A 13,647-nucleotide genomic window follows, 5' to 3' on the forward strand; every position below is an offset into this window, starting at 1 on the left:
CCCCATATTGCCATTGCCCTCAAAATTGGATATCAACTTCGTTTTCTAATCTCATTTAAACTCATTATTACAAAAGTCAGTAAATATGTCCGGTTTGGGGTATTGGCCCTAAAAACTATGAATATTTAGTTCCACTCTCTTTAAGACCCAAATTGCCTTGGTGAGCAAATATGTCCTATTTGGGGGTTGTTATGGTGGTGGGACGTCCGCTAGACTGTTGGCCCCTAATGTTGATATCAGATACGTGGTCTACTCCCACATATCTTTAATTTGAGCCCCATATTTCCATAGTCGGCAAACATGAGTTGTGTTTTGGGGGATGGGCGGCCACTCAGTGAGTTGGCCTTGAAAATATATATCGGATTCGTGTTCCACTTTAAAACCCCTCTTATTGCAATAGTCAGAAAATACTTCCTATTTGGGTGGTGTTGTGGGGTGGGGTGGCCCCATAGACACTTTTCCCGAATATTGATATCAAATTCGTGCTTTACTCCCAAAGACATTTCATTTGAGCCCCATATTGGTATGGTCCTTTGGGAGATGTTTTTGGTGGGAGTCGGCCCCCCAAACACTTGGTCCCATATTTGGATATCAGATTCGTATTCTACATTCAAATACCTTTTATTGAAACCCCATATTCCCATGGTCAGTAAATATGTCCTGTTTGGGGGGTGTTTTGGGAAAGGGGTGGACCCCCAGAAACGTGGCCCCACCCACATTTGGATATCAGATTCGTATTTTACTCGAAATTACCTTTCATTTGAGTCCCATATTGCCATGGTCGGTAAATATGTCCGATTAAGGGTGTTTTGGGGCTTGGGGTGGTCCCCCTAGCACTTGGTCCGACAATTAGATATCAGATACGTTTTCTAATCCTAAATACCTTTCATTTTAGTCCCATGTTGTCGTGATTGGTCTAAATATATGTTTGGTAGGTTTTAGGGTGGGGCAGCCCCCCTAGGTACCCCATCCGAAATTTGGATACCAAATTTTCATTTTTAGGGTACTTTATGAGAGCACACAAAATTTCGGTTAAATCGTGCCACCCATCTTCGAGATCTGGCGTTTCTGAAAATTAGGGTAAAGGGGAGGGTCCGCCCCCCTTCAGATATCAAAAAATGTAGTACCCTATTTTCACCACGGGGTCATTATGCACCATCTGTGAAAATTTCAAGAAAATCGGTACAGCCGTTTCTGAGTCTATAAGGAACACACAAACATACAAACAAACAAACAAGTCTACAAACAAACACCAATTGATTTTTATATATAAGATATCTGAGGTGGTGGGTATCCAAAGTTCGACTCGGCTGAATTTAATGCGTTTTTCCTTATTTTAATATCTCAAACTTCACATGATCGCCAAAAATTTTAAATTAAGCTTTAAGCTGAGCTGCTATGAACTTCAAACACATTCGTTCTTAATTGATGTTGTGCTCAAGTCATAAACTTGCCATGATTTTAAAAACGCTTGGAATTTATATCACCTATATTAACTAAATCTTAATTAAGTTGCGATTTGATGCTTAGTAGGGTTCATTGAGAGCAATAAAAAATATAAACCATATAAAATTAATGCTTGGCATACATACATAGTACACGCACTTGTAACTTCTAATTCCGTGCGAGTTTTTATGCTTCTAGATTTTACAAATGGTTTAGTTTGGAGACCAAGGGAGGTCGAAGCTAGTTTAGTTGCATTTATAGCGGCACACAGTCCACAATTTTTAATCTATTGATCTAAACAGTACAAAATGTTCTAGACTTTAGAGGGCATATGTATGCAGGTCTTCATGCTAACGTTGACCACTGAAAATCCCACATTGTCCGCTTGAGATATTTCTGGAAGGTAGACAGTTGGTCACACAGAAAAAAAGTTAGCCGAAAATTTTAGATTTTTCCTTATTCATAGCAATGAACAAGTAAGAGCGTGCTAAGTTCGGCCGGGCCGAATCTTATATACCCTCCATCAAGGTTCGCATCTGTCGAGTTCTTTGGGCAGTATCTCTTTTTAGGCAAACAAAAAATAATGAATAAGGACGGAGGAGGAGCTATATCAAATTATAGTCCGACTTGGGGCGCAAGAAGCAAAATCGGGAGATCGGTTTATATGGGAGCTTTATCAAGCTATAGATCGATTCAGACCATATTGCACACGTATGTTGTGGGCCATGGCAGAAGCCATTGTTCAAAATTTGTGCAAATCTATAGAGGCTCAAAAAATCACGATCCCAGATCAGTTTATATGGCAGCTATATCTGGTTATTTACCGATTTTCGCAGTTTTTGGTTTTTTGGAAGTCATATCAAAACACCTCATGCAAAATTTTAAGCCAAATCGGATAAGAATTGCGCCCTCTAGAGGCTCAAGAAGTCAAAACCCAAGATTATATGACAGCTATATCAGGTCATGGATCGATTTCAACCATACTTGGCACAGTTGTTGGATATCATAACAAAACACCACGTGCAAAATTACAGCCTAATCGGATAAGAATTGCGCCTTTTAAAAGCTCAAAAAGTCAAGACCCCAAGTCGGTTTATATGGCAGCTATATCAGGTTATGAACCGATTTGGACCATAATTCGCACAAATGTTGGATGTGATATCAAAACACTACGTGCAAATCAATGAAATCGGACGAGAATTGCGCCCTCTAGAGGATCAAGAAGTCAAGACCCAAGATCGGTTTATATGGCAGCTATATCTAAACATGGAGTGATATGGCCCATTTTCAAACCCAACCGACCTACACTTATAAGAAGTATTTGTGCAAAATTTTAAGCGGCTAGCTTTACTCCTTCAAAAGTTAGCGTGCTTTCGACAGACAGACGGACGGACGGACGGACAGACAGACGGACGGACTGACATGGCTAGTTCGACTTAAAATGTCACGACGATCAAGAATATATATATACCTTTGGGGTCTTAGACGCATATTTCGAGGTGTTACAAACAGAATGATGAAATTAGTATACCCCCATCCTATGGTGGAGGGTATAAAAAGAGCCAAAGGACCAAAACTTAAAAAAAATTTAAACTCTTAAATTTATTTTCCTTTTGAGTAACGGACACGACCAACCTTTTCATTTTTCGATAGATAATTGACTCGTATTTTACTTCACAGATGACAGTTCAATTATTAGTTTTTGAAAAATGTTTTTATTTCTAATGCCATTTTGCGTCTTTAACTAAGGTACACTGTTTTCTTGTCCTAAAGTCAATTTACTAACTTTCGACGATATGTTGACCTTCATTTTAGATTTTGTCTTTAGTAAAAAGACACAAAGTTGAGGCTTTATTAACCTACCATTTAAAATAAATAAAATACTTAATATCAAGGAAAACATCTTTCACCAAAGGACATGCTTCCTTATAAAGTTGGAAAATTGATCATCTTTAAATAAAGTTTGCTTATCTTTGCTTTTCCACAGGTTACGACGGGACTCACGGAGACACCGGAATCTTGGAATAATGATGTTGATCTAAGGTTTATAACTAAGGAATTTATGGCGAAGGAATCCTTGAGGAGCTTCACACCATTTAAGTCACCCGGACCTGATGGAATATTTCCGGCGTTACTACAGAAAGTGGCAGACTATCTGGCGCCTCATCTGGCAACTATTTTCACAGCGTGCCATATACTTCGGAAGCCTGGCAGGAGGCAAGGGTGGTATTTATACCCAAACCCGGCAAGGCATGTTATGCGACACTAAAGGCTCCTCAACGAACCGATTTCGATATCCGACAAGGTCAAATACTTAGGTGTGGTCTTGGACATTAAAATGAATTGGAGGTGTCTGAGAAGACTCACATATGTTGGGCACTATGTAGACGGGCCGTAGGCTCGAAATGTTGCCTTAATCCGAGGATATGCCACTGGCTCTACAGAATCGTGATTAGACTAATACCTTCTTAAGCCTCAGTAGTTTGGTGGACTGGTATGGAGAAAAAGTGCAACATAAGGACCATACAACCGGTTCAGAGAACATGTTGCCTTGGCATAGCAATGCGATGAGGACCACGGGCACTGGAGACTATTCTAGAGATCCAACTCATTGACATACACATTAAATGTGAGATAGCCACTGCGGCTATGAGACTTAAGGCGATGAGAGAATGGATTGAGGATGAGAGCAGCTCATACCTTTGCGGTATAATCAAGGTGACGATAGGTAACCTGGAACGAAGAGATTTACGATCGAATACCTGAGATGAAATTTGAGGTCGAGTGCGAGGTATTGCTGCCATCGGCACAGTCTTGGATTGACGGAATCCTAGAATTGTCATCTGGAAGATCATGTTACACGGATAGATTAAAGCTGGGGGACAGAGTGGGCCTGGGGGTCTACATTTAGAACCCAGGGACTGAGATCTGTTTTAGACTGCCTGACCATAATAGGTCCTGCAAGCAGAGATCCGGCGATTATGGAATGCGTGAAGTGGTGTGGTGCTAACGCAAGGACGTCGAGGGTGAACATCTTCACCAACAGTAAAATTGCCATAAGGAAATAAAAGCAAATAACAACCAGGACGGTAAGGTCACGAACAGTCTTGCAGTGTAAGGAGAAGGAGCGTTAGCCTTCTCTGAGGATGGCAAAATCCGCATCGTTTGGATGCCGGGCCATAACGGAGTAAGGGGAATGAAAGGGCATATGATTTGGCGTTGAAGGCCAGAAGACTGCCGTCAAAAAACTTGGTTAACCCGAAGCCTTTCGGGTCGAAGCATCCGAGTTGAGGGCGTAGGCGCATGCAAACACTGTGGAACAGCGAAACGGTCGGTATGACACCGAAAATTCTATGGGGGATCAAGATCGTGAGAAGACGAGGCTATTACTGAAATTATGTAAAAAGGAGGTCAGTCAGCTATTGGTATCATAACGGGATACATAGGACTACGAGCTCACTTGTGTAAAATCGGTGCGGCAAGTGATAGCATGTGTAGGGCATGGGGGAAGTTGATGAAACATTCGAGCATTTCCTTTGACAAATACCTGGACTTAGGTGGGGACACTATACCAGAAATGAACCAACTTAGGGAAGTGGCATGAAAAACAATTAAGGATTTTATAAGTAGCACGAAATTCCTAACTTAGATTTTCTTTTTCGAGGTTACTTTTTGTATACCCACCATCGAAGGATGGGGTATGTATGTATTGCGTTTTGCAATACATCGAAATATCCATTTCCGAATATATAAAGTATATATATTCTTGATCAGCGTAAAAATCTAAGACGATCTAGCCCTTTCGTCCGTTTGTCCGTCCGTCTGTCTGTTGAAATCACTGTCTTTAAAAATAGAGATATTGAGCTGAAACTTTGCACAGATTCTTTTTTGTCCATAAGGTTAAGTTCGAAGATAGGCCATATCGGACTTTATCTTGAAATAGCCCCCATATAGACCGATCCGCCGATTTAGGGTCTTAGGCCCATAAAAGCCACATTTATTATCAGCTTTTGCTGAAATTTGGGACAGTGACTTGTGTTAGGCCAGTCGACATCCTTCTTCAATTTGGCTCAGCTCGGTCCAGATTTGGATATTGCTGTCATATAGACCGATCCGCCGATTTAGGGTCTTAGGCCCATTAAAGACACATTTAATAACCGACTTTGAATGCCCACCACCACCATTCAACATATTTCGCCAAATTTCAATAAAAATGCACCACTTACGAACCCAAGATAGCGATATCGAAATATGGTCTGATCTGGACCAAATTCAGCACCGAGATCGAGAGTTATAACACAATCACTGCTCCAAATTTCAGCGAATCAATTAATAAAGGGACCTTGTATGGATTCAAGACTGAAAATCTGGAAATCGGCCCATATGACAGCTACAATACATTCAAATATTGTCAGATCTGCACCATATTCGGAAAGGATGTGTTGGGAACTTATTGTACATAATTACTACAAATTCCGGAACATATACATTATTTATGCTTTTATTAACTGAAATTTGAATATTATTTTTAGTGTAAGCCGAAATTCTGTAATAACATTTGCGCCTTAAGTTATGCTTTAAAAATTTCTATGAAAACAATTCACAATAAATGTATAATTTCAAGCACCGGGTAACACCTTTTTTTAAGATTAAAGGTCCGCAGTGTTATTCAAAATTTTCCACGAGGAGGCAACTTTTCTGGGGGGGGGGGGTTAAAACCTTTCTGGGTGGTGCTTAGCCCACCCCACAGAGGCCTTTCTACGCTTATGCCCACAACTAATATTGTACAACAACCAATACCATGGCAGCCGGTTGTACGTACCGGATTGATCCGATGAAGTCCTTCATCGGCAAGGGCTGCCGCCTCAGTGTATAACACACTGCTACAACAACAACAACTAATATTATTTAGTTTTACAAAACTGCAACAGACATTCTGATGAGTTCTGTCTTTCGCTTTTCTCTCATATCAGTTTTTTCATCACGTGAGTTGAGTGCTCAAATTTAATAAATTTTCATTATAATATTTCCTACAAAAGACTGGGACAGATTACCGCATAGGTAAACGAATAAAATCGTTCGAAATCTCTCTATTGTGAATTATGTAGTATATTTTTTTTTTATTGAACCTGAATTTTTGAAATTTAAGAACGCAAATAAATAAATCTATCATAATTTAATAATAGAACTTGAACAACAACAACAACGAAATGATATATCATTCGATACGAAAGCACAATCGATCACATATATGGTAATTTGGCCCCAGAATGGAATTTTATCCCAAGCAATATATTTGGGTTCTTTGTTTACGTGATAACAAAATCGATTTGAAGAGAAAAGTGAAACCCAGAACATACCTGATTATTTGTATAACAAAATACTTCTGCACTTTCACCTAACTATCTAACATTGAACTTAACATCGAAGTCGGTACATTGTTTGTACTGTTTGTAAGACAAACATAGGGCAACATTTTCCAACATTATATAAATAATGTCAAATTTTTTTCTCACTTGAGGCAGTGAATAAAAACAAAACAACACATACCTATACTCTTGGACATATGTTTGCACTGGCTTTTAATATTGAAATAGCCGATAAAACAAAGATAAGAACATGGAATAGCAAAAACACAGGCTGGCACAGCAACCAAAATTGATTTAAAGCATTTCGGAAAATATTTTATTTCTTATCAAGTAAGAATACATTTCACATACATGGAAGTCGAAAAAAAAACAAACAAACAAACAGAGTGCCATTGTATGTTGAATGCATTGCAGGCATGAATAGATACAAAAACGAAAAACCCTGCAGCAAAGTGTTAATGTATCGTATATAAAAAAATGGTAGGGGAATTCATACAAAAAATATTACGTTTACAATTAACTTTTAGAATTCATTTGTTTAGTTTGTAGAAAAAAGCTATGCAATAGTTATACTGAATCATTTGTAGTGTACTTTTCTGTCTGCTTTTTGTCAATGGTAACGTTTCGCTTAAGGTGCCACTTTTTTTATGGATGGACAGTACAAGTAGTAACTGGTGTAAAGAATGATTCTTTAAATTATTTTCCCAAATTTTCCAAAAATTTCTTGTGGCGCTGAATGGCTTCTTCGTGTTCCTTGATTTGCTGATGATGGAATTCAGCTTGATGGATTTGATCATTCTTCAAACGCTCCAATTGATCCTTTTGCTATAAAATAGAAGAACAAAATATTCCAAAATTAAAACCATATACACTTAAATGTCATTAGTAAACGCTTTCAATTTTTGTTTAACTCAGTAAGATCTAATAAAGTCATGCATTTGAAGGAAATCCAAAAAGTAAGGGTTTGGGTGGATAGAGTCCCTACAGCTGCAAAACAAATAACACACGATGGGCTGCAGCCAGTGGCGTAAAGGTTAGCATGTTCATCTATGACGCTGAACGCAAAGGTTCGAATCCATCAGAAGAGTTTTCAACGGTAATACTCTCCTAGGTGAGGTTAGGTTTAAGTGGCAGTCTGTCATCAGACTCACTTAGACGTTTTCGTCCATTGTGCTACCACAAGAACAGAAGAAGGAAGATGCCTTCTAGTTCCTAACGTTGGACCATCCAGATCACTTTAAAAAGCCCAAAAACTTGCGAATGTTCATATCCGATAAATCAGACAGGTTCTTAAAGAAATGAGAATATTCTCCTAATGCTGGAGAAAATTTATGAGGTACTATGCCATGTAGATGACATTGCAGCCATATAAGAACTTTTCCCCAAAGAGATGTCGTTTGTTAAATTCTGATACTAGCTCTGTTCTCGTACTCTACCAGTAAAAATTGGCAGGATAGTTTGCTATTTATTTGAAATAAACAGCTGGTTTCCATAAAACAGCATTTCAGTGCTACAAATTTCTGCTGGGAATAAAGCTCCAGTAGAAATTTCTAGCAAATTAATTTGCAAGCTCTCAAGTACCAAACTCTCAAAAATTTGCTCGCTTTCACGCACTCTTCCGCTCTCTTCTGCTGGCAAATAAAGTAAGGGACGACTTTCAGTAACAATTTGTGCAAATTTCCACAAATGTTTAAGTACGCAAACACTCTGAGACCTGGGTTGGACCGTCCAAACGGATCTGGTAGTAAGTCGAGTAGGATTGGCAGCGCTGAGGACGAATTACGTATCGTGTGGTCAAAGTAAACACGCGGGAAGCACGTCCAGCAGGTTGGCATCAATCCTAGCCCTGAAAGAAATTTGTCGGAAAGTAGTTGCTTTGGATTTCGGTTGGTCTCCAAGAACTATTCTTACTCGGTAGCCAAATACTCGTGAATGCATTTGGTAGACTTATAAGCTGATTGATCAAGAGGTTCTGTCTAGTATCGATGAAGATCATGTAGATCGCTTAGAATCAAGTAGATCCAACAGGCTGTCTCTGGGCGGTGAATGCCTACACTAGGAGGTCATGCCATAACCCACAAATTAATCGCAGATTTGGACTGTCCTTGACTCTGATGTTGCAATTTATAGCAAAACCGAATGTGCAAAATGGATAACCAATGGACTTAACCGATCACGTGGCGATATGTACAATGGCCGCAACGAGCTTGCTCACCTATGCAATCCGCAGAAGACTCTGGCAGCAGGCCTTGCTGGGTCCCGAGCCATCACGAGGAGGCAGAAAATGTGGCGATTGATCGGTTTACCAGGGTTGAATCACTGAAAAGTGATGCTCATACTACTGACTTGCATCCTTCCCGGTGCAAGATCCTTTGTTATTCTGTAGTTTGAACGAAGCCCAAACAACGTGGAGGAGTTTTTCACAGACCAGAACTACACTTATGGAACTGAGAAAACGCGATCACGAGTTGCCCTAAGGAGTCGTGTCTAGTCAGAACTTTGACGCCACACACTGGTCAGAACTTTAACGTTGGGCACAGGAAAGGCAGACAACTGCAAAGTTTGAGGTTCATCGGCAGCCCTTGCCGATGAAGGATTTCATCGGGTCAATCTGGCACATGCAACAGGCTGCCATGGGACGTTGTTGTTGTTTTAGCACATTTGCATGTGGGGGTGGCGATCCTCGTCAGTCTCTTATAGGCGGGCATGATGACCATTGGTTCTTTAAAGGCTCCAATAATTCATACTTATTTTGCTTACTTTAATTGGCTGATAACATTTACTTCACTATCCGAATGTAAAATAGCGTTCCAAGAGCCTTGATTTGCGCTCATTTTATAATCTGACACCAAGTTTCGAGATGTCTTCCACCACTTGATCCTTCCATCGGGCTTTTGGTCATCCCGGTTTGCGTGTACCACCGTGTTTGCCTTCAAAAGACTTCTTTGCTGGAGCTTCTTCATCCATTAACGCAAACTGGTCCATATATTTTACGAAGAATCTTAATCTCAAATGCTCCAAGCAAGGCCTCATTTGCTTTCACAAGTACCCATGTCTCAGAACCATATTCATTCGCATTCCGAACCTCTGTAAGGGCCTGAAATTACCAAATGGGAAAAACACCCACCGAGTGTTTCCACGGCCCGCCTGGACTTAAGTAGTCACATAAATAGGACGACCGGTTTAAAAGTGGGCTGTTAATTTTAGGAACCGATTTTTATAATGCGAACAAACAATACCCCCTAGGTATTTAAGAAACAAATCGATATTTGGAAAACATGCTGTGTAATCTGAAAACATGCTGATAGACTGAAGCTTGCCAGCAACAAATATTGCAGAGGATGTAAGGACATCGAAAAAGAAGAGACTATAGAACACCTTCTGTGTGTGTATCCCGCACTGGCAGTCAGAAGAAGTTCCACTTTAGGTCCTTATTTCTTTGAGAACCAGTCTGGTTTAGTAGATGTGAACATTCGCAAGTTATTGGGCTTTTTAAAGCGATCTGGATGGTTCAACGGCAGGAACCAGAAGGCATCTTCCCGCTAAGTGAATCTGATGGTAGACTGCTACTTAAACCTAACCTAACTTAACCTGGGTTTCAATGTGAGCTATGTAGGTATATCGGGTTTACGACTGAACCGGACCATTGTTAACATTGATAGTTAAAATTAATGGATGTAGATTGATGGGTATTGTTAATGCGCCAAATCAGTCCGTGGCTAGATACAGCTCCTATAAAAACATGTCATGTCTGATATTGTATCTCCACCTAAGTGCCGGTATCTGTTGGACGCGAAAGCCGGACAATGACAAAGGAAATGCTCCAACGTCTTATCATCTTCCCTGCATGCCCTACACATGCTATCACTTGCCGCACCGATTTTACATAGGTAAGCTCGTAGTCCTACGTGTCCCGTTATGATACCAATAGCTATACTGACCTCCTTCTTGCTTCCTTTCAGTAATAGCTTCGTCTTCTCACGGTATGGATCCGCGCATAGGATTTTCGCCGTCCTACCGACAGTTTCACTGTTCCACAATGTTGCATGCGCATTCGTCGCTCACTCCCTTAAGTCGAAATGCGTCGACCCGAAAGGCTTCGGGTTAACCAAGTTTATTGACGGCAGTTCTCTGGCCTTCACCTCCAAATCGTCTTTCCCCTTACTCCGATATGGCCCGGCACCCAAACGATGCGGATTTTGCCATCCTCAGAGAAGGCGTTAATCTCCTTCTTACACTGCAAGACTGTTCGTGACCTTGCCGTCCTCGTTTTTATAGCCCTTATGGCAATTTTACTGTCGGTAAAGGTGTTCACACTCGACGTCCTCGCCTTAGCACCACACCATTTCACGCATTCCGTGATCGCCCGGATCTCCGCTTGCAGGGCCGTATTATTGTCATGAAGTCTAAAACAATTCTCAGTCTCTGGGTTCTCAATGTAAACCCCCGACCCACTCTGTCCTCTGGCTTTGATCCATCCGTATAACATGATATTTTTACTTATTTTAGATAACGTTCCTATTAACTTTAAAATTGAGATAACATGTAACCTATTTTATGTTCAGCTGAAATTCCTGAGTTTTAAAGCAGAATCCAACAAACCCCCAGTAAAAAATTCCATTTGTTTAAATTTGTTTCTTATTGCTAATATAACTGTTTTAAATTGGTCATATAAATATTCCGTCTGTCTGAAATGCTCAAGACTCAAGTAGTTAACAAACTTTGCTCCAATCCATGCAATTCTAACTTAATTGTGTACAGTCTTAAATATCTATATGTACACAAACAATTATTGCCTCGTACAACATCGCATGTTTGTGTGAGTAAAATCACATTGAATATATTGAACAAATTAATAAATTGTTGATCTTTTCAATATAGAATGGAGCAATAATTGGTTGAAAGCCAATCGATATTTAAAAGAAAATAAATTCAGATTTACTGAACTCTAAAAGCTTCCAAAAACCTAAGAAAACAAATTTGTCCATAGGGCGTTATAAACTGTGGATGTTATATAAGATTGAAACCGTACCGGCATATGTATGTGCAGGCCGCCTTAACCTCATAGCAAAAGAGCTAAGAAGCACTGCTTTTCAATTGCTTGCATGCAATACACCTTTAAATACTATTCACTGCTAGCGTACGTATTATTTATAAACTTTTAATCAGATAGTATAGCTAGTAAGAATTGCCCATGAGTGAAAGTGATGACATCATCATAACAACCGGCACAATATTCTCTATGTCAATTCTATGCAACGTTAATGTAGTATTTTGAATAGTACAATTATAAACCAAAAGAACAACCTCGCTCCATGGTACTATCGGGTAACAAAAAACTACTCACCTTTTTGTAGAAGTATTCCTCCTCACGGGCAGCTTCCATTTTGCCAAAGCTACCGCCAGCCTCACGAATGGAACCACCACCGCCACCACCTTTACCGGCGCCACTGCCCAAATCACCCAACTGGCTAGAACTCATTTTGGCCAAACTGTAAAAAAAAACAACAACAAGAAACAATCATACATATGTATATGCATTAAAATTAATAACAACAAAAAATAGCACAAATAAAAAGAATGTTATTTGAAAGACAAAGTCACCGAACAACAACAATTTCGTGAGTATTTATGTATATGCCCCACCATTTTCTTTTTTTTTATTTTTGGTTTATGACATGGAAATCTTTAATATGCCGCTTATGGCCGACGCAATCAAGCAAAAAAAAAACAACATCAATGATTTTGCAAATATTTGCAGTTGATTCACCTTATAATGAATCTTTTTGTCCATCACCATAGTTCATAGAAAAATGGTGTCTTAGCCCCCTAACCTTTCCCACAACAAGTTCTAGTATAAAAGAAAATTCAATACACATGTATGTATGTACTTACTTGAGACCACTTGGATATAATCTTGAGGCGCTGCGTCTTACTAAAAACATGATGAAAATTGCTGGAAAAGAAATAAAATAAGATCAGTCTCGTTTAACAGTTATGCAGAAACGATTGAATTGCTCGAAATTAGTTAATAAAATTCCTGAAATTCCTTCGGAATTCCGGAAAACTCCATACTCCATACTACCTTGTTATTACTTCCAGCCGATATTTGAAAATGATATGAGTTCAACACTCCAACACAAGGCCGCAGAGATGCAATATACCGGCGATTTAGTGACTAATCCATGAAATTAACGTAACGTAACGTAAGGCGGTAATGCGACGTCACATCTGAAATACCCTTAATAAGGTAGTTTTGTATCAGTAGATAAATCTGGCATGAGGTGCTCTATTTGATATCTGCATATGTGTGCAAAATTCTATCAAAATCGGTTCAGATTCAGATATAGCTCTCATATATATCTTTCATCCGATATGGTCTTTTAAGCCTGTTGAAGCCACAATTTTGGTCAGATCTTTACAAAATTTGGCATGAGGTGTTTCATCCTACGACCTCATATGCGTGCATTTCGTCAAACCCGCTCAGATTTAGATATAGATCCCATATATAATTTTCATCCGTTATGGAATTTTATGGCTATAGCAGCCACAATTTTGATCGGATCTTTACAAAATTCTGCACGAAGTGTTTTCTTTAAAGTTTCAATATTTCTGCAAAATGTCATAAAAATCGGAGCAAATTTAGATACAGCACTCATATATATCTTTTATCCGATATGGAATTTTAAGGCTGTAGCAGCCACAATTTTGATCAGATCTTTGCCAAATTTGGCAAGGGTTGCTTTATTTGACTTTTTCATATGTGTGCAAAATTTCATAAAAATCGGTGCAGGTTTAGATATACCTCCCATCCGATTTGGACTTTAAAGGC

General features: G+C 39.4%; 1 protein-coding gene across 1 annotated transcript; it reads right to left on the reverse strand.

The window, feature by feature from the left end:
* Positions 1-7,104: 7,104 nt before the first annotated feature.
* LOC106091882 (ATPase inhibitor mai-1, mitochondrial) lies at positions 7,105-12,992 on the reverse strand. The gene is made up of 4 exons (XM_013258568.2): positions 12,901-12,992; positions 12,711-12,771; positions 12,163-12,307; positions 7,105-7,640 (listed from the first exon to the last, which is right to left on the reverse strand). Exons 2-4 carry the CDS (start codon positions 12,758-12,760, stop codon positions 7,512-7,514), a joined length of 324 nt encoding a protein of 107 aa, XP_013114022.1. The 5' UTR covers positions 12,761-12,771; positions 12,901-12,992; the 3' UTR covers positions 7,105-7,511.
* Between the last annotated feature and the right edge of the window lie 655 nt (positions 12,993-13,647).

The sequence above is a fragment of the Stomoxys calcitrans genome, chromosome 5 (genome assembly GCF_963082655.1).
Source record: "Stomoxys calcitrans chromosome 5, idStoCalc2.1, whole genome shotgun sequence".
In the NCBI taxonomy this organism is placed as follows: domain Eukaryota; kingdom Metazoa; phylum Arthropoda; class Insecta; order Diptera; family Muscidae; genus Stomoxys; species Stomoxys calcitrans.

What these genes read in the sequence shown, in the direction of transcription:
- LOC106091882 (XM_013258568.2), bottom strand. Translation starts at nt 12,760, where the DNA reads ATGTTTTTAGTAAGACGCAGCGCCTCAAGATTATATCCAAGTGGTCTC. An exon ending in TTATATCCAAGTGGTCTCAA is followed by an intron (nt 12,308 to 12,710) that starts GTAAGTACATAC and finishes TTTTTTTTACAG; the next exon opens with TTTGGCCAAAATGAGTTCTA. An exon ending in AGGAATACTTCTACAAAAAG is followed by an intron (nt 7,641 to 12,162) that starts GTGAGTAGTTTT and finishes TCTATTTTATAG; the next exon opens with CAAAAGGATCAATTGGAGCG.